At 48.4% G+C, this 24967-nt stretch overlaps 2 protein-coding genes and 1 long non-coding RNA gene across 9 annotated transcripts in view; 1 reads left to right on the forward strand and 2 right to left on the reverse strand.

Moving 5' to 3' along the window:
- Positions 1-15: 15 nt before the first annotated feature.
- LOC130535587 (SH2B adapter protein 2) lies at positions 16-12560 on the reverse strand. Its single transcript, XM_057050718.1, is given in 10 exon segments — positions 16-1844; positions 2595-2769; positions 3052-3254; positions 3341-3502; positions 3581-3681; positions 3929-4020; positions 4108-4209; positions 6838-7095; positions 7098-7779; positions 12355-12560. Coding segments are annotated over 9 exon segments (2076 nt in total). The 5' UTR covers positions 7749-7779; positions 12355-12560; the 3' UTR covers positions 16-1512.
- Positions 3492-4402, forward strand: LOC130535595 (uncharacterized). The gene is made up of 2 exons (XR_008953171.1): positions 3492-3699; positions 3899-4402. It is a non-coding gene; the product is annotated as an uncharacterized LOC130535595 (long non-coding RNA).
- A 3889-nt stretch (positions 12561-16449) lies between the features above and the next one.
- Positions 16450-24967, reverse strand: part of cux1b (cut-like homeobox 1b) — a 52877-nt gene continuing 44359 nt past the window's right edge. For 6 of the 7 annotated variants that reach the window (XM_057048614.1, XM_057048612.1, XM_057048610.1 and 3 more), the window contains one exon: positions 19118-24898. In XM_057048614.1, coding sequence (XP_056904594.1) covers positions 24427-24898 — 472 coding nt within the window. In that variant the 3' untranslated portion in view covers positions 19118-24426. Of the gene's footprint in view, positions 17141-17226; positions 17292-17358; positions 17440-17518; positions 17576-18149; positions 18234-18303; positions 18421-18509; positions 18611-18711; positions 18913-19117; positions 24899-24967 lie in introns of those variants that run through there. The other variant, XM_057048616.1, reaches the window with a different exon arrangement.

Raw genomic sequence — 24967 nt, forward strand, 5'->3', positions numbered from 1 at the left:
ACAGGAAACACGACGATTTGTTCACATTTTATTCACAGAAATATAAAGTAGTATGTCAAGAACATCACTTTGTACAAAATTGCACAGACTCTTCCAAACTCAGCCAGACAAGGGAACCATCCAGCTGTGATAAGAAAATAACCGGGAGGCGCGAGCGCTCTGTGATATGTGAGACGGGGCTCTTGAAATGGAGAAAGACATTAATAAGTCTCAATAGGAAAAGTGTATTTTACAGTGACCGAGGAATAAGTATGCTTCAAAAATAGGATTCAAATTGGCACGTGAACAGTAACGCCCGCTCTCTCAACTCAAGATTCGCTCTTTTTTAAACTTCCTGACCCTCCTTGATCAAAAAAGTCTAGCTGAACTGAACGGTTGCCTGTCCTGGAAAGGTGTCTGTTTAATGGTTTGGGAGATCCAAACCTTTAGGGGAGGGAAACACCAGGCTACCATTAGCAGCAATGAAAATGGGAACATCTCACTCCTCAAGTACCAAAACACACCCTCAGCAACCGAGCGCTGCATTGTGGGTCCTCATGACGGGGAGGGGGGTTAACAGGTGGTCAGAATCAGCCTGGGAGCTTCCTTTAGCTTCGTACAGGTGACGCCGGCATTTGTGAGCAACGCACGGCTGCTTCCCTGAGCTGTTTTTAGTCGGGCTAAAGTGGGATTTTCTGCCTGTCTCGCCTCCTCTGGCAGTTTTGCAGATGTGGCAGGAATATGATGGCTCCTCGGAGTCATGTAAATTGTATCTTAGCAAATATTTTACAAAATTTAGCTTCTATTGGATTGGCTCGCCAAAAAAAAGCACAAACTCGTTACCCTGCATGACTGAAAGCAGCAGTACTTTGTTCTCTTAGTTCAAGCCCCCGGCCAAACGGAGGGTGCAGCATCGTAAAGCCGTTGTTTCATCCTGTAACCATACATGAACAGCATATCTAATCTAGGCCATTACAGAACCAGCTCCGGTAACAACGTTGCTTTTATAGAAACACGGAGGCTGGACACAAACCCATAGAAATAATCTGCTACGGCAGCAAAAGCTTCAGCCGTGGTGCTATTGGAAACACAACGTGTGCGTCCCTCGCCGTGAAATTGACACTGCAACACCTTCAGTGCACTGACGCCCCCGTCCCAGCGCTCCGCTTGTGTCCCGGGAGGTGTCGGGCACTGAGAACCTTTGGGCTGCACACCTAACGCGTGCTAATGCCGCGGTGATCGCTGTACAGATGTTGGCGCTGTGGGGGACGGCGAGGGAGTCCTGGACAAAGTGGAAGTGGGTCTCTGGGGGTTGTCTCCAGGGTCTGCTCACGGGGATCTCTGGGACCAAAGGATCAAAGGATCAAAGGAGGAAGAGGCCAGAGAACAGGAATCGAAGCCGAATGACCCAAATGGATACAACAATTTTAACAGTACCGATCTCCCACGTGATTTGGCCTTGACCTGATCTTAAAAAAACAAACATGTGATCAAGTTTTCCCCATAAAAACACACCGCCGAACACCGGGTCCCTCAGTAGAAGGAGTACTGGTTCTCCACGGCGCGGGCCCTCCGAGTCCCATCGGCGTCGTGATAGTCCTCCGACGTTCCACTGGTGGCCTCCAGCAGGCGCTCCGAGCTGTTGCTCCGGCTCTGTAACCCCCCTCCTCCCCCACCCGTACCTGGGTCACTGCGGGACAGCGAGGGAAGGGCGGTGGGTGAGGACGAGGTGCTGGAGGAGTGCTGGGCGTCTGGAGGGGGCGCCGCACTCGCCGCCGCACCCTGAGGGTGGAGGGCTGGCGGGGCCGCCTCCGTCCGGCAGCCCGCGTCCCTGGTTTGGGTGAGGACCGGCGACATGGCCGCATCTGCGGGGTGGGGGGGGGGATTATGAAATTAATCATTTGAGCGCGGGATTAGGAGATCGAGGATTCTGCGTCGTCGGGGCAGAAAGCGGGTTGCAAAAGGCTCGTTCACAGGGCGGCGAGTAAACGCAGGCGTTGTGAGCCTCTTTTATCGCCCTTTCTTCAGCGCTGGTGCCTCAGGCGCCACGGCGCTCGTATCAGTGAGGCCTTTTACACCCCGAATCAAACCCTCGTTCTATGCAGGAGTGTGTGTGGGAGCGAGGGCAGGAGAGTGTGTGTGGGTCCTGCCTTTAAAGGAAACAGAGGGCCTCTTTGTGAACCAACAGGGCGGTCTGGAGCCTCGAGTCGCGGCCTGCATACAAAACCGCCGCAGCATAATCGCCCCCTCACTCTACCGTACAGGAGGGCATTCATCCCACGCCAGGGGAGCGGAGGGCGGGGCTGGTGCGATGATGAGGAGGAAGGTGGGCGAGTTTCAACTCTCTTAGTGTTTAACGGTTCGGACCGAACGAATTACGGATTTAATCGTACCGCACATGGCTGCTCATTCTTAGGCCGATTTACGCCGAATTGAATAAAGACGTTTAAAAAAAATGGACTCCTGGATCCACATTAGAGGTTTATATTTGAATCCAGGACCTTTTTAAAAGGTTTGACAGGGTTTTAGAATGTTTCAACATAAAATTGCGCAATCAAAAGAGACAGAAAACACGTCTGAACCTTAGAAAGGTGTTGAGGTGCGCGTGTTTGTACCTGCGGCGGCGCTGCGCTGCACCTGTACGTAGGAGCGCAGCGTGATGTCAGCGGAGCCTCCAGACTCCAGGGGGATCGGGTGAGCGTGGAAGTGCCTCAACATGTCCGACACGGTGTGAAACCACAGGTGGTGGACGTGGCACTGCCCGTTCTCGTTCACTGATAATCGTAAATGCTGCGAGGGGGGGGGGAGACAGAGGGCAAGGGTCAGGGCGGGGCGAGAAGGAAGACACCTGAAACTGACGGGACAGTTCGGGGGGGTGAGGGACATGACGGCAAAGACTGGAACCAGAGGAAATGGCGGGGGCGGAGTTTTCCTCAACACTGGCAGGACGTGATGTGCAGGAATAATGTTGTGTAATCATTTCCAGGACGTGAAGAACTGCTGTCCAACACGTGTGTGTGTGTGTGTGTGTGTGTGTTATTATGCTCAACATTCTCCTCTTGAACGTCTCACCTTGGCTTTGCCTTGAAAGTTGAAGGTCAGCACGTATTCCCCAGGTCTGGTCTCACTTTGACGGATCACAAAGAGCCCGTGGCTCCTGGCCCCGCCCGCGAGCACCAGCTGAGCCGCACGCACACGTGACAGTGTCCCGTGGAACCATGGGTAACCCGCCAGGCTGGCATCGCCCTCGGACTCCTTCGCCCCTTCGCCGCCACCTGAGTCAAAACAAGATCGTATCGGTGATCTCTGGCTGTTCTGGCACGTTCAGGCGTCTGTGGGGGGAATCAAATGTTGGCGTCACCTGCGGAGGAGGCGGAGCTTTGCGCCTCGGGGGACTGGAGGAAGCGCTCTAAAGGCATGTGGGATGGGTGCTGGGTGAACGGAGGTTCCCTGCAGCGGACCGAGGGGGTGCTGTAATGCTCCGCCGCGGTCGGACACGGCCTCTCCGGGGCGCGGTACGCACCTAAACATGTGGGATCTTTAAATGTTTTGAATTTCTCCCAAAATATTCGCCAGAGCGGAGCGGCGCGTTTCCTCTCACCCTCGGATAGCAGCTCGCAGCTGCACGGCGCCACCACGGAGCAGTCTTTGGAGGCCTGGCCGTGAGGACACGACGCCAGCTCGATGTCGTCCCCGCTGTCGCTGTACACAAGGCGGCAGGTCAGGACAGTCACAGGAACACACACACACATACACACACACACACACACATGTCCAACAAACACAAAGACTAATAATCTTTCTGTTTATGTCCTGAGCCGCGTGCACACATCCGCTAACATGAGCAGGCGATGTGAGCACCTACATTCATACATGTCTAATGCCCCCCCCCCCATCCCTTCTACCCCTCCATCGTCAGGCAGCGGCAAACATTTATCTGGCAGCTCACCCCGGGTCTATGCAGTCCTGGATGTCGGCAACCCAGGAGTTCTTCTGCAGCGAGTCGATGGTTTCCAGGATGTACTCGCCCCCGTTCTCCACCTGCAGGAGCAGCCGAGCACTCAGAATGCGCACTGAGGTCTGCACAAAGCACCGTGTGGAGGCACGGAGCCGGCGTCGGTTTCCTACCTTGAGCACAAACGTGTTGTCCTTGTCGGGCATCTCCAGCGGCATGGTGGTCCGAACCTCCACGATGGCTGACAGAGGGATGCTCACTTTGGCCTTTGAGGACTGAAGCGATAAAATCACAACTGCTTGGTACATTTGAATATCCTGGTCCAGTAAACACCTCTGCATCAGCACCAGTTTTATCCTATTTACTTAAAAATATAGGGACAGTAGCAGTGCAATCCAGCAAAAAAAATTAAATTTGGAACGCTCTGCGCCTGGAATTTCAAGAAAAACTTGTTTATTCCTCCTAAAATGCGAGTAATTTTGTTTTTATTTAAATGAATGCCCGCGTTGAATTAAGACGTTAAAACATGAAAGCGTCATAATTTTCTTTCCTGCTGCCTGGGTGGTTCTCACCGGCACCGACCCAACAGACACCACATGCTGCACGAGCGGCGAAACGTGCAATTAAGCCCTTCATTATGTCCTTAAAGTGGCAGCTGAACTGCACTTAGCTTTAAATTAGCGGTATATGTTGACGGTAAACAGGGCCGCTCCCACCCGCCGCCTCTACTGTGACATACACCCATCTCAACATGCTCATGATGCGTTATTCAACGGTTCCCGAGCAACCAGGAACACCTGATATCAACTGAAAAGCAAACACTGAAAATAAAAAAAGCGTTTAATCTTTTATTCATTCCTCTGCTGATATTCCAGCTGCAAACATGAAACGGAGATGTGACAAGACTGTGAACACAGAGACGTCCTGGGCTTTTTTTCACCCTCTGCTAATCTTGACAGATCCTGCGAGCGTGTTGCGGGAGTGTTTCACGTGTGTGTGTAGGTGTGCGGGTGGATGCGTCTGGGCGACGCAGGCTGACTGATGGTCTGGCGGAGGCTTATCAGCTGATCTGTCTGGAGCAACACTCCTCTCATCTTTATCTGCCTGTGCAGCTGGCAGCCATCCACACCCACAATTCCTTTCTCTGGATCAGATGTCAAGCATCAGCTTCCTGTAGTCAACTATTTGACCACTTCCTGTATTTGTACGTTTCCTGTACCCCAGCACGGCTGCCGACTGCTGGGATCAGTTTCGTTTCTGCCTCTTCCAGGGCAGTCTTCAACACCAGCCCTTCGTTTCCTAGCCGCCACCGCAGAGACACGGGCTGCAAATCATGTTAGCATCAAAGATGCAGGCGCCAGAATCAGGGCTTCACTGCTTTTAAGGTAGATATGAGGAAACGGCGACATTGCCGGCTATCTTTGTCCTTGTGGAAACATGAGATCAAACAGATCCGAAACTGAATCCTCATTTTAAGCTCCCGCTTCACAGCCAGCAAGAGTTTGCAGAGCAGAGATAATTATTCTAAGTATTTGCTCTGATAATCACTCATTATCTTTAACCAGCCTTTTAGCAGCTCTATTAGGACCAGCCGCTGTGTCCTAGCTGTTAGCCGTTAGCATGCCTCCTCTGCCCCATCCAGCAGCAGACCAGAACAATGCTCCGAACACGGTCTGGCGCCAAAAGCCGCCAGATGTTTTTATGAATTTGTCAACATCCCATCAGCACTGTGGTGGTAAAATGTACATAAAAACAGAGTCCGGGTTAGGGTTGTTTAATTAACCTCCGCAGCTGACGACCATCTGCCGTGTTGGGGATGTTCATCAGAAAGGCCGAGACATGAAGCTGAGCGCTATTATTAGAATTCGCTTTATTTATTTTCCATGTGGCTTTTTAACGACTCAACGTCGGGTTCCTGTTCTGATTCTCTTTATTTTCCCAGCCGTTTGTCAAAGAACAAGAGGCGGTCGATGTTTATTTCTTTGCAGATGAAAGGGAATCTTTGCGATCTGCAGCAGCTTAGAGAAATCAATGCAACAGCTTCCTCTCTGGCTCCGGCCGTCTCTCCCAGTGCCTCCACAGCTCCCGTCCCTGCCTCCCACCTGTCCTTGCCCCCGTCGTCCTCACCCCCGCATTCCCACCAGCCGAGATGAAAGGACAGTGGCAGATTTACACACGCTCAGCTGCAGAGCCTCGCAGCCTTCTTAAGGTCAGAGGCAGCGACCCGCAAGCCTCGCACTGGAGCGCGCGTGCGCGCGTGCACGTGCGCGCGTACGCGGCTGTGTTTTTCAGCTTCACACAGGAGCTGAAGTTCTAACTGGGTCACTAAAGGGCCCCAATGGAAGATTAATGCTGTGAATTATTGAGGCATTCGTTTCTGTTTGGTTTTTTTTTTTAGTTTTAAAATCAATTGATCTCCTAATCTGCTTTGAAAAACTCTAACGGCCTTTCAAACAGTTGCACAAGTGACTTTCTCACATCTGGGTATGTTTTTGATATTTGGCTGTTGTGATGTGTGTGTGTGTGGGGGGGGGGCATGAAAGAGTGTCATGTTTCATGCAGTGTGCTGGAAACTTAAAAAAAAATCATCCATAAATAAAATGAATCTATTTACTCTGTGTGTGTGCGTGTGTGTGTGTGTGTGTGTGTTTGTACTTCCTACTTCCTGAGTACCAAAATACTCATTCTCCTAGCAAAGTGAGGACATTTTTGATAAGACAGGACATTTTGTCTGGACCTCAGTAATCTGATGGACGGTTTTAAAGATGATGGGTTTAGGTTACAGTTACAGTCGGGGTAAGGGTGCGGGGGTTATTTGGGATGTTGGGGTTTAGGAGCTGGGGAATGCATTATGTCTACGAAAGTCCTCACAAAGATAGATGTGTGTGTGTGTGTGTGTGTACCTTGGGTGGAACGAAGAACTCCAGCAGGAACCTCTCTCCGCCTTCATCCTTCTTCGTCTTCCTCAGCAGCAGCCGACACTTCTGCCACTGTGCAGCCCCCATACAGTTTGTGTCGTCTGCCACCATGTATCTTAGTGCCCCCTCCCTCTGGATTTCCAGCATCTCCGCCTTGTGGCTCTGGGAACTCCTCGGAAGCCGAAGTTTTTGGGACCACTTTTCTCCCCCCACAGCATCTCCTACGCCGGCCGCTCCTCCCCCCCCCCGTTGGTCTTCCTGGCTCCAGAGGGGCCGTCGGGCTCGGGGGAGGCCCGTCGATGCCACATCTCCTTCACCCCGTCCACCACACACAGGCTCATGTTCCGCAGGGAGAAGCCCTTCTTGAAACGAGCCTTCGGGTGACTGACGGACACGTCCTCCGAGCTGCGGGACTGTCCCAGAGCGGACACCTTATGCGCCGGCTGGGGACCTCTGGGGGTGCTGCCTCCCCCATCGATGCCCCCCCCCCCGCTGTCCATGCTGTCCAAGGATTCACTCGACGCCCCAGCGTCCTTGCGCCTCTGGTAGAGGTCGTGGCTGTAGGAGAGCGGGCAGCCCTGGATTCCCAGGAAAGGAACGATGCTGTACTTCGGCGCTATGTTGAGTCCGTCCTCCCCTGGCGAGGAGGCCCGGTTGTCCCTGGCCTGGGTCAGAGCTGAGGTGAAACACTCCAGGAAGTGATGGGCAAAGTGCTGCGAGAAGCTCACGTCGGCACCAGGGAAGTCGTAGCAGGGGTTCTCCGACAGGAAGCGCTGGAACTTGTCGGCGAAGTCGGCAGCGGAGGCTCGAGCGTGGAGCTCGCAGAACTCTCGCCAGTCAGGCAGCGGACATGAGGAGGAGAGCTCCGGGCTACCGGGCACCGCGGCTCCGTTCATCACTGGGCCATGCCAACCCACCACGGAGAGGCTGGGGGAGAGGAGCGGAGCGTTAGCCTGGATGTTAATGTGCAGCATTCCTGACATGTCTATACACCACCCTCTGCATGTGTGTGTGTGTGTGTGTGTGTGTGTGTGAGAGAGAGAGACTCAGTCTGCAGCAGTACCAAACCACATCACATCCCTTCTGAGGATCCAACACAAGTCGCAGCATCAATTCACTGTCAGAACCAACATTCCAGGCCTGTTCTTCATGCCCCCCAACACACACACACACACACACACACCCTCCCTTCACCACCACATGCGTGACTAAAGGCAGCATCACTCAACGGCGTCACACACTCGCACGTGTTGCTTTAATCATTGTTAATTATGACTCCGCTCAAATGGGTGACAGAAGCAGTAACTCCTTCTCAGAACACAGACGCTGGCTCCCCCCATCAACTAAAAATGTGCTGGAAGTGGAACAGACTCCACAACAAACCCTTCCCTGAAACAACCAAAAATGCCAGATGAGAGGGAAGATATGATAAGAGAGCAGAGGAGGGCATCTCTGATCTGTCTGGCTAACAGAGGAGAACCCTGGGATCCTGCAACCTAGTGTCAGATAAGACATTTGACAGCACAGACGACGCTGATTAGACTAAACAAATGTCTCCCTCATCCTCCAGACTGTCCCAAACGGATCAGAAACATCAATACTGGGGTTTGTCTAACAAAGGCTTCAAAATGCCGGAAAAAAGGTCACATGATCCAGTTATCTCGATTCAAGTGTCACCCTATTCAGCGGAGATGGTAGTTAACATCCAGGAAGACCCTCTGAAACCAGATAAGCAAGTTTGCTAGGAGACAGTCGCAACTCCAGATATCAAAGATCTTCTCTTGCTCTCATATAAAGGCCACCGAGACTTTGTATGATCCAGTAATTAATTATTAATACCTAATAGGCTCTACAGTATTAACCATCTCTCTAACTGTGTTTTATTTTTACTGGTGCAGAACTGAAGTAAATAAATAATTTGTGTGTGTGTGTGTGTGTGTGTGTGTCGGAGAGAGAGAGAGAGAGGAGAGTGTGAGGGTCAACGCCCATTCAGCTATTTAAAACCTGCACTTTCCACTAATTCAGCAGAAAATAACAAAATGCAGTGGGAAGCATTTTAGAAAACTTCTCCTTTAGTGCAAAGATAAGGATGGAGCTATGGAGCACACACACACTCGCCCACACCCACAGTCAGCATGAAACTGAAGCCACACCAGAGGAAGTGGACAGTATTTCTAAGGATCAGCAGCCGTGCAAAGATTACATTTCAGCAAAAGCGAAATTACCAAAGAGGTCAATTTAATAAAAACAGGAGGATAACGAGCGGTCACTATTGGCAGCTGCACCTTCTCGTCATTCCTTCTCCTCTGTTACATTTTTGAAGCCGAAAAGTGCTGAAATTCCCCCACATTTTAAAACAAAACGCAAGTTTTTGCACAAGTCTGATCACCTCTGGATGCTGGAGGTGGTCAAAGGTCAGAGGTCAGAGGACCTCAGTGTTTCAGGATTTCCTTGGTGGGCTTCGAAACCTTTTACCCCCCCTTCCAAAAAAAAAAAGAAAAAAAAGAAAAATCTTGTGCTGTTAAAACATTAACTTGTAATAAAATATACATCCACTGTTAAAGTACAACCGGAGTACTTCCTCACCCACTGGAGGGGGTCACGTTTGACTCCAGCGGACAGCTGCTAAAACAATCAGGAGAGTGTGGAGGTGGAGGTGACGGGGGAGCATAAAGTACAGGAGACACAGTGCAGGAGCGGGGGGGGGGGGGGGAGTCTTCACACCCCTGTGGCTCCCCTTGGAGGAGGGAGGAACACGCACTCCTGAAGGGAGTGGAGAGGAATCTGAAAAGATCTGCTCCCCCCCCCCAGCACCACCCCTCTTACAACCCCTCCATCTATCTGTTGTCAGGATCTCCCACCGCCCATGCCCCCCCCCTTCCTCCCGCTGTTTGTTTGCCCAGGGGAGCAGGGTTGATATCTCTGTCAGATGGTTGGGAGTCCATTCTGTAACAGTAAACTGACCGGTGGGGGGGGGGGGGGGGCGGAGGCGTTGCAGGCCTGCGGAACGCATCCTGCAGGAGACGCTCCTGGCGGGGCTCCGCTCAGGACGCCGCTACATGTGCCCCGATCACGCTGCAGAGGAAGTAACGCCCTCGCCAAGTATAACGGATGTAGGGATTTATGTTTTTAGAGCTGTGTGTACACATGCCTGCGTGTATTTACACAGATAAACACTATATATACAGCACGCACGTGAACAACCCGTGTGTGTGTGTGTGTGTGTGTGTGTGTGTGTGTGTGTGTGTGTGTGTGTGTGTGTGTGTGTGTGGAGCTTCGTGCCGGCAGCACCACCCTCAGTGATTGGCTGACGAAGATGATTGTTGATGCTGTGCTCCCACCCCGGGGAGTTGGGGCCATGTTTTCTAAGATTAGCCCGCTCCACAGCACAGCACACAGCTCGCAGCACAGCCCGTCCGGCGAGTACACGCCGTCTTCAATACGTGAATTCATTACTGATGTCGCCCTTATATAAGATGGAAATCCCGCGGGAGACATTTGAGGGTTCCATAAAACAGATGCTGGGTCAATTTCCTCCCTGATCCTAAATAAATACAGCATTTCTGACTTTCACCAGTCTAAATAAAGCAAAACTCAATGTAAAACTTAATATTTACTCCTTTTGAGTGATTATGAGTAATTTCAGGGTCTAAAACGGAGCAGTTGCCTTGGTAACGCATCATTAAAGCTCAGCTCATTGATTGGATCCAGTGAGAGCTTACTTTGATTAGATTGTGTTTCGTCTCGGAACCTCGTGGATGCACCTCAGGCACTGGTTGTAGCCCGGCGAGGCCCCCCAGGCACGCCGCCGTGGGACCACGGGGGTCCACAACTGGTCCCACCCTTCATCGAAGCGTGGACAGCCCAGTTTGCTTCGGGCCAGACAACACAGCCCACTTCATGAATTATACTTAACCTTAAAATGGCACAGAGGTAATTCTACACCTCTGCTTCATGTGGTGGTCTATTTTAGTCCCCCCCCCATTCCTGCTGCCTGCCGTACGACTTTAATCGTATAAGAACCAACAACAGTCGTGTGTTGCCCATTCTGGAGGAACGTGAAAGTGGTTTCCCTTCTGTCTTTGTTTCCATTATTTCTCACACCAGCGAGTTTCCGGGATCTCGAGACGTGGGTCGGGATGGCGCCCGCCGGCCCCCACGTGGGCGACATGGCACGCCGAGAAATGTGAAGTTCCTCAGGTGACAGCGTGCGGCGAGCTCGTGCAGGAAGTGGAAGCAGAAGACACGCGGACGAGTGATTTCACAAAAATGGCTGTCGAGGTGGTGAGACGCCAGGCGGGATGGCGAGCAGGAGTCAGGGTCGGCCCAGATCGGTGACATCTGACCCCTGATAACCACCTCCCCCTCAGATGTGAGGAGCACCATCCAGAGGTTCTGTAAACACCACGAAATGAGGGATTTCCACGTGTGGCGCGGGCGTCCGAGTGGCGGCCGGTGATAAAGGACGCGGCGCGTGGGAGACGCACAGTCTGCCACTGACTTTCATTTCCTGTTTCTCAACCCGCCCGCTCTAACTAATTTCACAGATGACCAGAGGCCTCTTGCTGAGGAGCGTCACGTGGGTCGGGCCCTGGAACGGACCAGGAACCGTCGGTTTGAGGTGGACAGCAGCAGTTTCTTTGAGGTCAGTGACCCGAAACATGACATTTCAGCGGATTTTGTGCAGTTCATTAAAGATAATACACTTTAAATGAAACTAAAGATCAATAAAAACTAAAAACTTGAGTTCCGAGCTCATAACCTGAGCTATGTATTAAAAACAGCAACAAAAAGAGGAATACTACTCTACAGAAACGGGGCAAACGCATCAGGCAGAAGCAAAAATGGAAGATTTCTTTTGTAAATAACGACCCTCTCGGTGCGTTGAAGGCACCAGCACGTTGCAATAACTTTACCTAAATGAAGGTTTATTTCGGCGACATGATCCTGTAAAACTGATCGTGCTCATAAGAACTGGGCGACACATGAGAGAAAGTCGATAGCAGGAACGGAGCGGGCCTGGTGCGGGCCCGCAGAGCCGCGCCGGACCGCTGCAGCCTAATGGACTTCATGAATGGGACTCGGCAGCTGAATGGCTGACAGCTCCGACTCCAGGACGGATCGCATGAATGAGCGGCTGGTTCTGGATCCGCTCCAACAGGCCTGCGTATCAGACCCTGGCTGCAGGGCAGATTATCCTTAAAGCCAATTTTACACCACGACACCTCCCAAAGGAAAAAAAAAATCATAACGAGCAGATATCATCAGCTGATCGCACCCCTCTTCCGTCAACCCCCCCCATTCTTTACGGCCAACAAGGATGAATCACGATTTTACACCAAAACACACCATCCTCATCCTCCCCCCTCCTCAGCAACTGAAGGATCGCTGTTTCTTTTCCAGATTCTCGCCCCCCCCCCTCCGCAAGATATCTAATCAGACGCGTCGGGATGTTCCAGACGCGCAGAATGAGACATTAAACGCATCACCATCGGGTCTCACCTCAATGCAGGACCGGTGTCATGACGCTGGTCGCGCGCGTGCGGTGGAGCGCGGGAGATGTGAGCTATTCCGGATCAAACATCGTTGTTCTCCTTCTGTCAGGTCTTTCTCTGGCCGCTTTAAACGCGCTCACAGCTGGCCCGCTCTGCGTCCATCTCTCCGCACTGTGTTGCCGTACCTTTGACTCCGACTCTCCAAACAGCACCGCAAAGTCACAGTCAGTCGCGAGACGTGGCCACTTCCGGAAAGCACTTTCAGAACAAGGCCACGCGAGGCGCGGAGGAAGTTTTTAAATTGTTAATTTTGGGGTGAATGTGTAGAAAATAAGATAGCGAAAACTGAGACTACAAGCTGTCTTTTTTTTGTAAACATTGAGCATATTGTTGTGTTCAATTTTGGATTTGATCCTTTACATCTTTAACATGTATGAAGTAAAAGAATGAGGTTGCTGATTTAGAAAAGCTCATTTCCAAGACGTACAGCATTAAAACTACCAAGGACCAACACAAGAGTAGACAACAAGGCGAATAAAGAAAACTTCACAATATTTACATCTGCCCAGACGTCCTTTCGAAATGTTCGATACTTTTACTTTGAAGGCAGGCGCAAACATGGTGTTTTCCGGTGTCTCTCTGAATGAACTGACTGCAGGTTCCTTTATTGGGGGCGTTTGTGCGTGTACATGTGTGTACGTGCATGCGTGTGTTTTATTTAACGACCATTGATGCCCTTAAAGGAGCCACGCCCTTTTATTGTTGCATGACTCGTCACTGGTCCAGCGTGTGTTCGTGTGCGTGCGTGTACGAAATGTGCTTGTCTTTAACTTTCGTTTCAGATTTATTTCACACATCACTTTTTTGAACATTCACACATTCCTGCACATGTTTATTACTCCACTAGTTTCATATATTTTACAGTATTTCCCAACTCTAATAATTCAAACTCCATTTTTTTGTTTTTAATTAAAATATTTCAAATTCTGTCTTTTATTGTGACAGAAATTTCCAGTTTGGAATACTAGATCATCCATGCATCCATTTATTTTTTGTTACAAAATAAGTCAACTATAGCATATTGTTATTCTGATAGTTCAACAGTAAAAACACTATAAATATAACATATACATAAATTTTTTGAACAATTTAGACCAACATGATTATTATATTTCTCTCTTCCAGTGTTTTAAGTCAGAATTCTGAAATCAGACAGAATTAGACCTATTTTCCTCATTATTGTCACCAGGTCACATGTGTAATTGTGAAACTGGCTGATGTCATTAAACCGTCCATACTCACCAACATCTCAGAAAACAGCCTCTTCCTCTTTACCAAAAACTCCAAAGCCTAAAACAAAAAAAGAGGAATAAACCTCTGCACAGATGAACAAAGTTATGTGTTAGTAGACGGAGTGATTAAGGTGAACGGCAAAGATAAAGATAAAGTGTTGTGAGGTCTCTCTTTACGTCCACTGTCTCTCCGGAGACCCGAGCGCCTTATTGATCGTCGCTCACTTCCTGCCGGAAGGATGAATTGACGGGGAGCCTCTGGGGAGCCACGTCAACCTCCTCACAGACCCGTCACCGTCGCTCCTGCAGCAGTTTTCCCACCAGTGTGTCGCGCCTCCCCCCGCCCTCATTCTGCCCATCCAGACATAAAGGTCATCGTTTTCAGCCCTTCAGAAGAGCCTCTCCTCTGTGCTCACTAGGACGGCCACAACACACAACAGACGGCCCCCTCGGTGGCCATCGATCCAAAGCTCAAATATATACCTAGTTTAGGCTTCCGGGAGGGTGAGGTTGTGTGTGTGTGTCTGCGTGTGTTTGTGTGTTGGGGAGAGGAGGCTTTTGAGCTGATTTCCTGTGAAAGCATCTGAAGTGGCTCAGATGGAGATTGGCCTCCTGAGGCCGTTTGAGGATCAATGTGTCAGCGAGCTGTAATAAGAAAGTGCCCCTCGCCATTTCCTGACCAGGAAAACACGCCAGTGATGCACAAAACTTTACTCCCTGTTCTCCGGGCGGTTTCCAGAGTCAGCCAGAGACCCCCATCCATCCATACTGTAGGTTTAATAAAGCCAGGAAGGCTAAAAGGCTCCTACTAATAATATTTATACTAAGTAGCCTTAATGGGAAAAGCCTGTAGCTTATTATAAAAGGACTAAATGAAATATGAGCTGAATAATGAGGCGTTTCAGTAATTATTCACAAACACCCTGCTGCTGCTGAAAGGTGTGCGCGCGCACGTGTGTGTGGTGTGATGATGTCATCGGAGCCTCTTGGGAGCAGCGTCGCCCACACCATCAGCGACACCTTAAACAATTAGGGAGCGTCAAGGGAGGACGAGACACACGTGACACCTAATTAGAGGCTTTGTACAACATCCATACTGTATTTTATATACCTGGAATCTTATAACACATTTAGATTATCAAGGCACTACAATATTCCAATAACATGACGGGAACACTAAAATGCCCTCAGTGGTGCAAAACAACTCCACAGGTTGCTGTATGACACGATCTGAAATGACCTATTGTCTCCTTTGCTTCCCCCAGATGAAGTGAGAGAAGGCAAGAGGATCCTTATAGGGTTTTTGTGTGTGTGTGTGTGTAAGAGAGAGAGAGAAGGGGGCATAGGAGAGTGAGGGGCCTGATCTGCCTCTAGCACCCAGACTTGCTGATCCTGGATCACGTGGTCGAGTGAATCAGCCAGACGATGTCAGAGTAAATCAGAGGGCTTGAGGAGCCACCTGACAGAGGCCTGTTTCCATAGCAACAGCAGAGGGTAGTGGGGGTAAACTGACTACACTCACACAGGAATGGGATAGAGGAGGAGGAATGGAGAGATTTCCAAAAGGGCATTAGGAGAACAAAATGTGTCTCTGAATGATTTACGCATAATAAAAATTAATGACACACAGACACACTTAGTGTCCATGCAACCATCCTCCGCACTCTACAGTCTAAAAAATAGACACCTTGTGAGTCAACTCAGTGAATGATTGAATAGATGAATGAATAAGTGAATGACGGAGACGCGACTGTTGGAGATCTTAGAGGAAGGTGCACTCCACTATACCCACTGGATAATTAATTGCCTATACATTAATGTGGTTGAATAAATAAGAAAGACGACAGGGGGCACTATTAGACAGCTACCTCAAGACTGTTAAAGAAAAGGAAGAAAAGATTTAGAAAGCAAGGCCGGGCGGGTAAATTGGGACTTCACTGCCCTCTGCTGGCAGCTTGGTGGAAGTGTGATATCCAGCGGCTGGAAGACGGTGAAGACAATCCAATCTCTGCTCTTTAAACCCCCCGCGGAGCAGCTTATTTCAGTCGCTGCAGGGTGACATTTTCTCCCTCAAACAGCCTTAAAATAAACAGACTGAGCAGATTCTAAACTGCTGACCCATCAGTGTGCCGACATCAGAGTCCATGTAAAAATCACACCTGTAAAACGCCAAAAACAAACAAAAATATTACCTCAGGGGCATTAAAGGCAACTTGAGATTTTTGTTATCCTGCAGCTGAAGGTTGTAAATATTAATAGGCCTTCGATGAGAAGCAGAGCCGAGACGTGTGTGACAGGGTTAAAGGTGAGCCGAGGTCAGTCTGCTACGGCTGATAAGCAAAGGGGGAGGTTTAAGATGGGGCATTAGGAAAAAAAAGATGAGAAAGCCGACGTCTGACTGCTTCTGCCAGTCTCGTTAGTCATTAATGGCTGCTTGCTGGGTGCTTTTTAAGAGACCTTTCATGAATAATGCACCATTATTCAGTCAGGCGGCCATCAGTGAGGCTGTCGAGGGCTAATCACTGATCAGCCCAATTATTCCTCCCGCATCCCAGACATTAGAGAGCCCCCACCTCCCTGTTGGTTCAGCTGTTTAACAGGGCCTTCCTCACTAAGTGCTCGCCATGGGAGCCACAGATTTAACTCTTAGACATCTTATATCCAAAGAAAATGCAGCCTAAAAGCATCACAGAAGACGTAAACATCCAAAGTTGGATTTGTAAAGACGGCAGACACCCGTCTGACCGGCAAATGACTTCAGAATGTCAAACATCCGAAAGATTTCCTGGGAATGACGCAACAAAAAGAAATGGATGCATAGACTTTATTTGGAACAAAGCAGAAAAGGAAAACAGGAAAATCTGGATTTCTTAACAATCTACCTCAACTATTAGCGGGCTAACTGCTGTCATCTATCGGCTGAGGAACACGTGAACTCTCACACATAGTTAGCTTAGATCAAACATCAAAATATGAAAACAGGAGTGAACCTGTTAATCAACTACCCCCACCATCATAGTAGCTCTTTTACCCAATTAAATACAGTTAACCTCCCAGTCAGTCATAATTATCATGCTAACTCTATTATTCTGTTATGTCGATTTAATCTTCATGTTAATCTTAATAACTCCCAGCATAACCCTCCCCCAAAAAACTTAACCTTAAAATAACTATTATGGTCCCTTTGGTGTGCTACAGAATCATAAAAGCTAAATTGGGTAATTTAAGAGTAGATTGTGTTATTTAGCTCTGATTGGAATCTAAATTATTATATTTCAGAGACGGAAACATTTGAATCAATCTGGCAATGATTTATAGCAATAAACCGCCACCTAGCGGGGATAAATGTTACTGCAAGGACATGGAGCATAGGCGTCAACTCTTCTAAATCTCTTCTGCAGGACATGCAAGCATCCAGACCAGCCTCTGCTCACCAGGGTGGGCTGACTGGCTTAGAGGTTCGGGTCGTTCTCGTGGAACTGGTGGAGGTGGTCGGCGTACCTGGTGGGAACAGAAACCACGGAGAATGGGAAACTTGCCGAGTCTGCAGAAAGAGCCGAACAGAGCCCGAGGATAGAGGGTCTCACTTTTTAGCACAGAAAGCGGTGCAGTCTCTGCCGATGCTCTCGCTCCACGCAGTCTTGTATAACACCTGAAACCAGACCACAGGTGAGATTGTGGACTAGAGACGATACAGCAGCAGACTCCTGCCCACGTACCAGGAACACCAAGCAGTGCAGGAACAGGGTGTAGAAGAACGCAACAGTCCTCGCCATCTTGTTGGAGAGAATCACACGACCCTGAGAGACATAAACAGGAAGATGAGGCACGACGGCGGTGCGGGTGGAGCAGACAGAGGAATGTGAGTTTGAGACGCACAAGGCTGAGAGTTGCTTTATCCCAGGGGCTGAGGCTCAGGTAACGGCGCTGGCGCTCCTGCGAAAACACATCGGCCTTCAGCGGCAAAAACACTGCACTCTTGTTGAAGTATTTAGGTTATTTTGAGTAATGACATGCAACAGTTTAGGGCTGCCAAGCCTAATTAAAGTCAACATTTCCCAGAATGACGTCAGCCCAAGTTGCTCCAAAATGAGTCACTGCAGCGTGACATCAATAGGAACCGCAACCTTTTGAGTCACCCTGCAGTCAAAATATACAGCGAGGAGAATTCAAGCCTACATCACTCCCACCGGCTGTTTTTAGGGGGGAATTTCACATGTTTACAGGAAAATCGATTAGCTTTCATTTTGTCAACACACACCTGCGCCACTTTGTATCTATAGGATAAAGATGTGACTTAGAAGACCCTTAAAATCCTAAATTTATACCATTACAGTATATAACAAACTGGTCAGCAACCCAGTCCTACAAGTTCTGTGATCCAGCCGGGTTTTCTGCCCTACCCTTCACCTGGGATCCCTCTTTTCTTTGAAAGCAGTTTTCTACCTGGTAGGAAAGAAAACCCGGCTGGATTACCATCCACGCGGGACTGGGTTGATGTGTTCTTTACCTTCCTGCTGAAGGAGGTAAATGGGTCCAATCTCTCCTCATACTGGGAAGAGTAGCGCATCACCGTGTCGTCACTGCCTCCAGCCTACGGCACACAGAAGCCCTTGTTTGAATCAGCGTCTGCGATAATGAGTGGAACTCAACAACCGACGTACTCGGCCGGGGTAGCTCTGCAGGAACTTGATCTTCTCGTACAGCTTGATGTTGTCCGCCCGCAGGCTGTCCAGCTCATTCTGCAGGGCCTGCATCGTCTGCTGCATGGAGCGATTCTCCTGCAGGTGGAGACGGAGCAAACAAACAGCCGAGGGTTCACGTCACCGCAGAGACCAGGCGGAGGAACCAGACCCAGGGGGCCACTCACCACTTCCAGCTCCTGGTTGCGAGAGCGGAATCTCTCCCGTTGGCTGGAGATGATTGAGAGCAGCGAGTCCATCTGGCCCTGCGGGAGCTCGGTGCTGTGACCTGCCAAGAACACACGCGCACAGCCGCTTTAAGAAACCACACAAACGCCACACTAAATATTGTGTTGTGGCGTTCTCTGGTCCGATTTCTCGCCGTCACACCTGCAAACATGGCGGTGGCCTCCTTGATGGGCTCCGGGATGTCCATGGTGCCGACCTCTGACCCTTCTGCATCGGGGCGCGGCAGGGAGGACATGGCCTGGATGGTGCCCAGGTCGTGCTCCAGCTTCAGGATGAGCGCCTTCTGCTCCACGCTGGTCTGGACGGCGGAGGCGAACTCCGACTGCAGCTCGCCGTAACGACCTGAGCAGAGCGGGGTGGAAGAAAAAAGTGATGAGGGCGGATTTATTCTCACTTTTGTTGCCATCTTGGTGGAAAATGGACTCACCTGCGGTAGCTGTGTGCTCATGAAACCCCAGTGACCCTTCACACTGCCTCATATTTCCCTGTTTTTCTCTGAGAATACTTATTACACCATTTCCATAAAGAACAAACTACAACAGCACACTTTTAGTATTTGTATAAAAGAGATTTACTTCAATTATCACACCTAGGGTGCATGTGAATAATAATGATGATGAATCAAATGTCAATCATAACAAATACATTGTGAACGTTTCATACAGTGATATTGCTTTTCAATGTTGTAGAAGGGACTGTTTTACAGTGCTGAGAACGAACAACATGATACGTTTAGTAAATAGATAAAGAAACGATGATACATAAGGAAAAACAAAGGGACTGAGGGGGAAGACCCCTTAAGGAGAAAAGAAAGCATCTCAGGAGTGACAGAAGTGCTAGGAAACCACTTTCGAAAAAACATCTTAACCATCCCTTTACAGTCATGCAGCCGTTTGTACTACAACACACACGTACACGCACGCAGACGCTCGGAAATCTCAAATAAAAGTCAAACATGAAAACAGCAGTGGGATAAGTTAGGAGAAGTATCACTTCCATGTTGTTGGCGACAGGAGGGACAGGTCATCTTTTAAAAACACTCTTGACTCCCTAAAGCCTCGACAAGCATCTTAAAGCTTTCCATAAGGGGGGGTGGGGGGGGTGAAGCTGTCCCCGGGTCATTTGGTTGTCAGACTACACTGCGATTTAAACTACGGATGAACTCCAGCGACGGCGAACGATGGCGACATTTAGGGGAAAGAAAACTGTCAGTAACTTTTTTTAACAGAGGCGAAAAGCTGCTCGGCTCCTCGCTCAAGTGCTGCGAGCGTTTGCTGAAACGTTTTGCGTCCGAGTGCTAAAGCTGTGCGTCGAAGCAGCCGAGAGGAAATGCGGCGCGACTGGAGAGGAGCCGGAGCCGACGCGAGCGCCTAGGACACTTAAAAAAAAAAAGAAAAAGAAAGAAAGAAAGAAGCGCAACACACAGATAAGCACAGGAGTGGGGGAGGAGTTGAGAGGATGAGTGTGTTGTGCTGCATTACGTGTGTATGTATTACTGAGTGTGCTCTTTACACAGCACCGCTGATTCAGAAAGTGTTTCCTTACAAAAGCCCACTTCATACCATATATTCTAAAATATTACAAAAAACATCTGAGGTTGGGTTTTCATTTTTTTTTCTTTCTTTCATGGTTTTTTTTCCCTCTTCCTGAATAATGGTGACCAGTGCTGCTGTTCAGGCTTCCATTACAACTAACATGTCAATGAATAACCACTACTTCAACAGATCATACAGTAAAGCTTTACAACTTCAGAAAACATGATAGGATATACAGCATCTGTTACACCTTTACAATGTTATTCAACAGTGTATAGAATCATCTGATTAAAATTTGTAGAAAAATATCTGTGGATCATGGAAAAGTCCTGAATCGTCCCTTCTCTCCTTCTGCCTTCGAACAAAAGCAAACCGTGACAATAGTGAACCAACAGCTACTTGAGCGACTGTATTTACACGTCTCTTCCAAATAACCGCTAGGATTGGCACACGTCGTTAGGAATACCTGTAGTGCCATTATTAAGGTCACAGCAAACCTGACACAAACAGAAAAAATACAAAATGCCCTATGAAGAAATTCAGTGTTATTACAGTGTACGCTGTTCTGCATGCTTCCTCCTTCATTCAATCCTCTGGCCTGTAACTACTTAGATTATGTACAACGTAAGAAAAGGATTGTGGGAGAACGACTGTCGGAAATGAGAGCTGGACTGAAATGTGTCCCGGGAGATGGGGGGGGGGGGGGTGTCAGTCAGGAGAAAACTTCTCTTAACGCTATCACACGCGACCCTCCCGAGGGCTGGGATCGGGCCGACTTTAGAGTACCGATACGAAATAAACTGGGATGGAGACGCAGGACAGATGAGAAGATGAAGTCGTCTGATGACATCACAAGTTTGGTGCCCTGCTTGGCAGTTGAAGGCACAAATCTGATGATCTCACGCGGGTGGAAGTCGGACACATGGAGCTAGAAAAATGGTGAACGGGTTAAGTGCTTCTTCTTTACAGTAGCTTTTCATCACCATAAACCACAGCGGTTGCCCGGCCCGAGCGGCCCGCTCAGAAGGCAACGAGCCCCGACGGATGTTTCACATCGGTCGTCGACAGGAAGAGCCAATGGTTGGACACCTTTACAATTATTAGATACTTTACAAAATCCAATTTGAGCCAACGCAGCTTAATGCAGTGCAACAAGGTTATCTGTCTACTAAGAGACTGAGAATGTAAGTGGACATACATTTAGAGGAGGGGAGGGGGACGGACCGAAGGAGAAACTGAAGAGGATCGGGACAGAAACCAACTTGATATCTACAACTGTACAGGACGACGACCCTAATGCCAAAAATGCACCGCTAGTTTGAATTTGGGGGCTACTCTCCGTCTCTCCGGTGAGGAAACCTCGGGCGCAGATATGTTTTTATTGTCGTTTTAGTGTTCGGATATGGAGCCTGTGCTTGGTTGGAAACCATTTTGTTTTGTTTTTTGTTTTTTTTTTTAAAAGAAAGAAAAGGCATACACTTCCCAGGATCCTGGGATCGTACTCTGCTGTAGTGTTAACAGACCCTGTCCAAGGTAAGATCCCAATAAGTGCTTTGTTTCAGACTGCAATAGAAATTCTGCATAATCACGAGCTGGCTACCTGTTCAATCTGGCCTAGCACACCTACGAGCTGGTAGAATTCTCTAATCTCAATTTGGCAGATATGACGACCTTTCAGGTACCACATGTTCTCAAGGTTTTCTCTTTGCCTATTAGACAAAGCGTGAACATGTGGGGGTGTATTTTAATGGTATTAATGATTGGCTGATGTCCATCTGAAGAGGCTGCGTGCCCTGCTGCGCATTAGTGTTGGGCTTGCAGGAGATGGGAAGAGTTAAAAAAACCAGAGAATAGAAATCTGGTAACGGGATATGCCGTCATAATCTTTTCCCCCCCGTTGATCTTGATATGTTTTTAGACATGCTAGCTAGCAATTTAAGAGCGTAAATGTGGTGAAAGCCTTATGCTTATGGGAGCATGAACTGTAGGAAACACATTTTTTCAAAGCTAATAAAATGACACTAAACTTTAGGATTCAGGAATATACAAACAAATGAGAACTAGTACATCTTTGTAAATATTAACCAATACTGCCGGCAGTCTATACGTCTAATAAAAATGTTATTTGCCCTCAGGAACAGTATAATCCCTTAAAAAATAAACAACTCAAATGATAAGACATTAAATGAAAAATACAGCACCTATAAATAAGCAGAATAAAAACCAAACTATAAATGCAAAAATAGCAATAAAACCAAGCTACAGTAAATCATAGTATTACACTACTTTGTGAAAAGATTAATGTAATGGTAATGCATCAAACAGCTTAAAGAAGGGTGTCAGTTGTGCACTAGTAGTGTGTGCAAGTAAATACGAAATATGACCCAACCCATTGGAAACAATGTACGCTCCTCAGTCATGCACACATAAGTGCACACGCTAGGTGTGTGTTCTCACACCCCACACACACACACACACACACACTCACACACACAAAGGGGAGGCAGTAGGCTGACAGGCACTGAGGGCTTGTGTGGGACAGGGAAGAGGTGATATGCCTTATAATTTATAGTGTTTACAGTAGAATTCAATGCAAAAGACTTACATCCCTGGATACAGGATAGACTGGAGGAGAGTGTAACTACTCACACCAGGGTTGGGGTTAATTCACTGAAAGGCCAACCTGCCAAAAATACAGATCGATCCCGACTGTACATTGAAATTTATTCACTAAAATCCTTTTTCTTATTCAGTCATTCTTCCCCATATTGATAAGATACTTCTCACATTTCGACTGAAGTGAATTGACCTCGACCCCGACTTACATCATGCAGGCAAATACAAATGCACACAGGGCTCACACGCACACCCGCACGCATACGCTCTTCCTGATTTGGCCTATAAAAAGGTGTGTGTTTGTGAAAAGAGAAATTTTTTTTTGTACATGGTGCAGACACAGACACACAAATACCCAACAGGTCCAGTGCTGGGTAAAGCTGTGACGTGCAAAACCTAAAAACAACAAGACACGTAAAGTATCACCATGTCAGACAGCTACAGTACTACTTAAATTCATCGTATTGTATATCAACAACGCAACATTATTCCATTCTAATTGTTTTTTCTTCTTTTTGTTAAAAAACGGTAGCTTGTTACTTTATTTTGTTTGGTTTTTTTTTGTACTAATTAAAAAAATGTCTCCTAAAATTCCCTATTTTGTACTCTTTAGAGTCAATAGACTGTGCAATCTCTTATTGGCAACCAAATTGCAATATTTAAAAAAAGAGATCATCCCTCATCATTAGGAGAAAGGTTTAAGGAGGCGAAAAGAGAGTTCCTTCCTTTCTTCCTCTTCTGATGAGTGCGTGAGTTTGTGAGGAATTAAGAAATCCTTCTGGCCATCACATGGCTGTCAGTAGGATCGGATATGGGACACAACAGTTCAAAGTTCATCTTTCTTACATCAGTAACCATGGCAGCTCAGCCGGCAGGCTTTCCACTACCCTCTTAAGAGTGTAGGAGTGACATAAAAAAGAAAACATGCTGCCATTGAGAGAAAACACACACACATGCACACCTTCTTTTTTTTTGGTGTGTATAAACATAAACAGACACACGCACTGACACAATCCCTACATACAACACACAAACACGCGCACGCACGCACGCAGTGAGTGAAAAAGGCAAAGGGTTTGTAACAGTCACTCTACAGTGTGAAAAATGAGGCATCTCACTGAGTGAGGGGAGGTTTGTGGACACTTGGGAGGTGAGAAGAAGAGAGGAAAAAAATCTCCTTTACGAAAGTGAGAGCTGTTGTAAGAGAGTTCCTGTCTCTATCTATCAACTATCAGTGTCTATCACTGTGACAGCTGCTGTGTCAGGCCTTGCCTGTTTCATTTAGTCCAGGTTTGGACCACAGCTGTGGGTCAGACCCCAGCTCAGGACTAACCAGTCTGGTGCACCACTGGCTGGTGATAGGGGGAGGTACAGCAGGGCCAGAGGCCAGCAGGACGGCTAAGTGCTTTTGTCAGTACAAAAACAAAACTCAGTTTAAAAAACAAAAAAAAAACAAAAAAAAACGAGAGACACACGCCGTCTCTTATTTTTGTTCTTCTAGGTGTTCATTAAATCTTATTTTTTACGGGTTTTGCCAACCACTCTTTGTTTCTTTCCTCTTTTCGGGAAAGCTTTTGTGTGATAAAATGGCTGCTGAGCTTGACTTTGGCTGTGTCCACTCTCCAACTGGAACAGAGCAGGAGGGGTCCAAGGTTAGAGGTCGTGAGGTTATAAGACAAGAGGGGTGAAAGATGGTCAGGGGGAGCTAGAACTCCCACTCCGAGGGATCCTCTTTGCTGGCAGCCTTCTCTAGCCTGTGGATGATATTATTGAGATTGGCTGCTTTCTTCTTGCGCAGATTGTTGTCCCTGGGGTTTCTGGCTGGGATATTAGTACTAGAAGCTGAACTACAAGAGGACGCTTCTGTGAGGCTGAAGAGCCCCAGACCACAGCTGGATCCTGGCCCGGCTAAGTCTAATTCAGCAGGAGAGTTATTGGAGCCCCCTGCCTCAGACTCGGCCTCCATGTCTTGGTCTTTGCATGCTCCTCTGTGATCCTCTAGGCCCATTCCAAGCCCCGGGCGTGTCTCCACTGTGCCCTCAGACTCTGTCCCATCACAGCTGTCCCCTTCTCCTGATTTGGACCCATGGAGGGAAGGGGAGCCCCCCTCATTTCCAGGCCCTACTCCTCCGGCTGCTTGAATCTCCTCTATGAAGAGTTCTCGTCTGATACGTGACCTAGTAAAGACACATGAAAGGCTTACAAATCAGGTTTGCTACAAAACAACAGCTAAGAGCAATGGTAAT

Source organism: Takifugu flavidus, chromosome 12 (genome assembly GCF_003711565.1).
Source record: "Takifugu flavidus isolate HTHZ2018 chromosome 12, ASM371156v2, whole genome shotgun sequence".
NCBI lineage: Eukaryota > Metazoa > Chordata > Actinopteri > Tetraodontiformes > Tetraodontidae > Takifugu > Takifugu flavidus.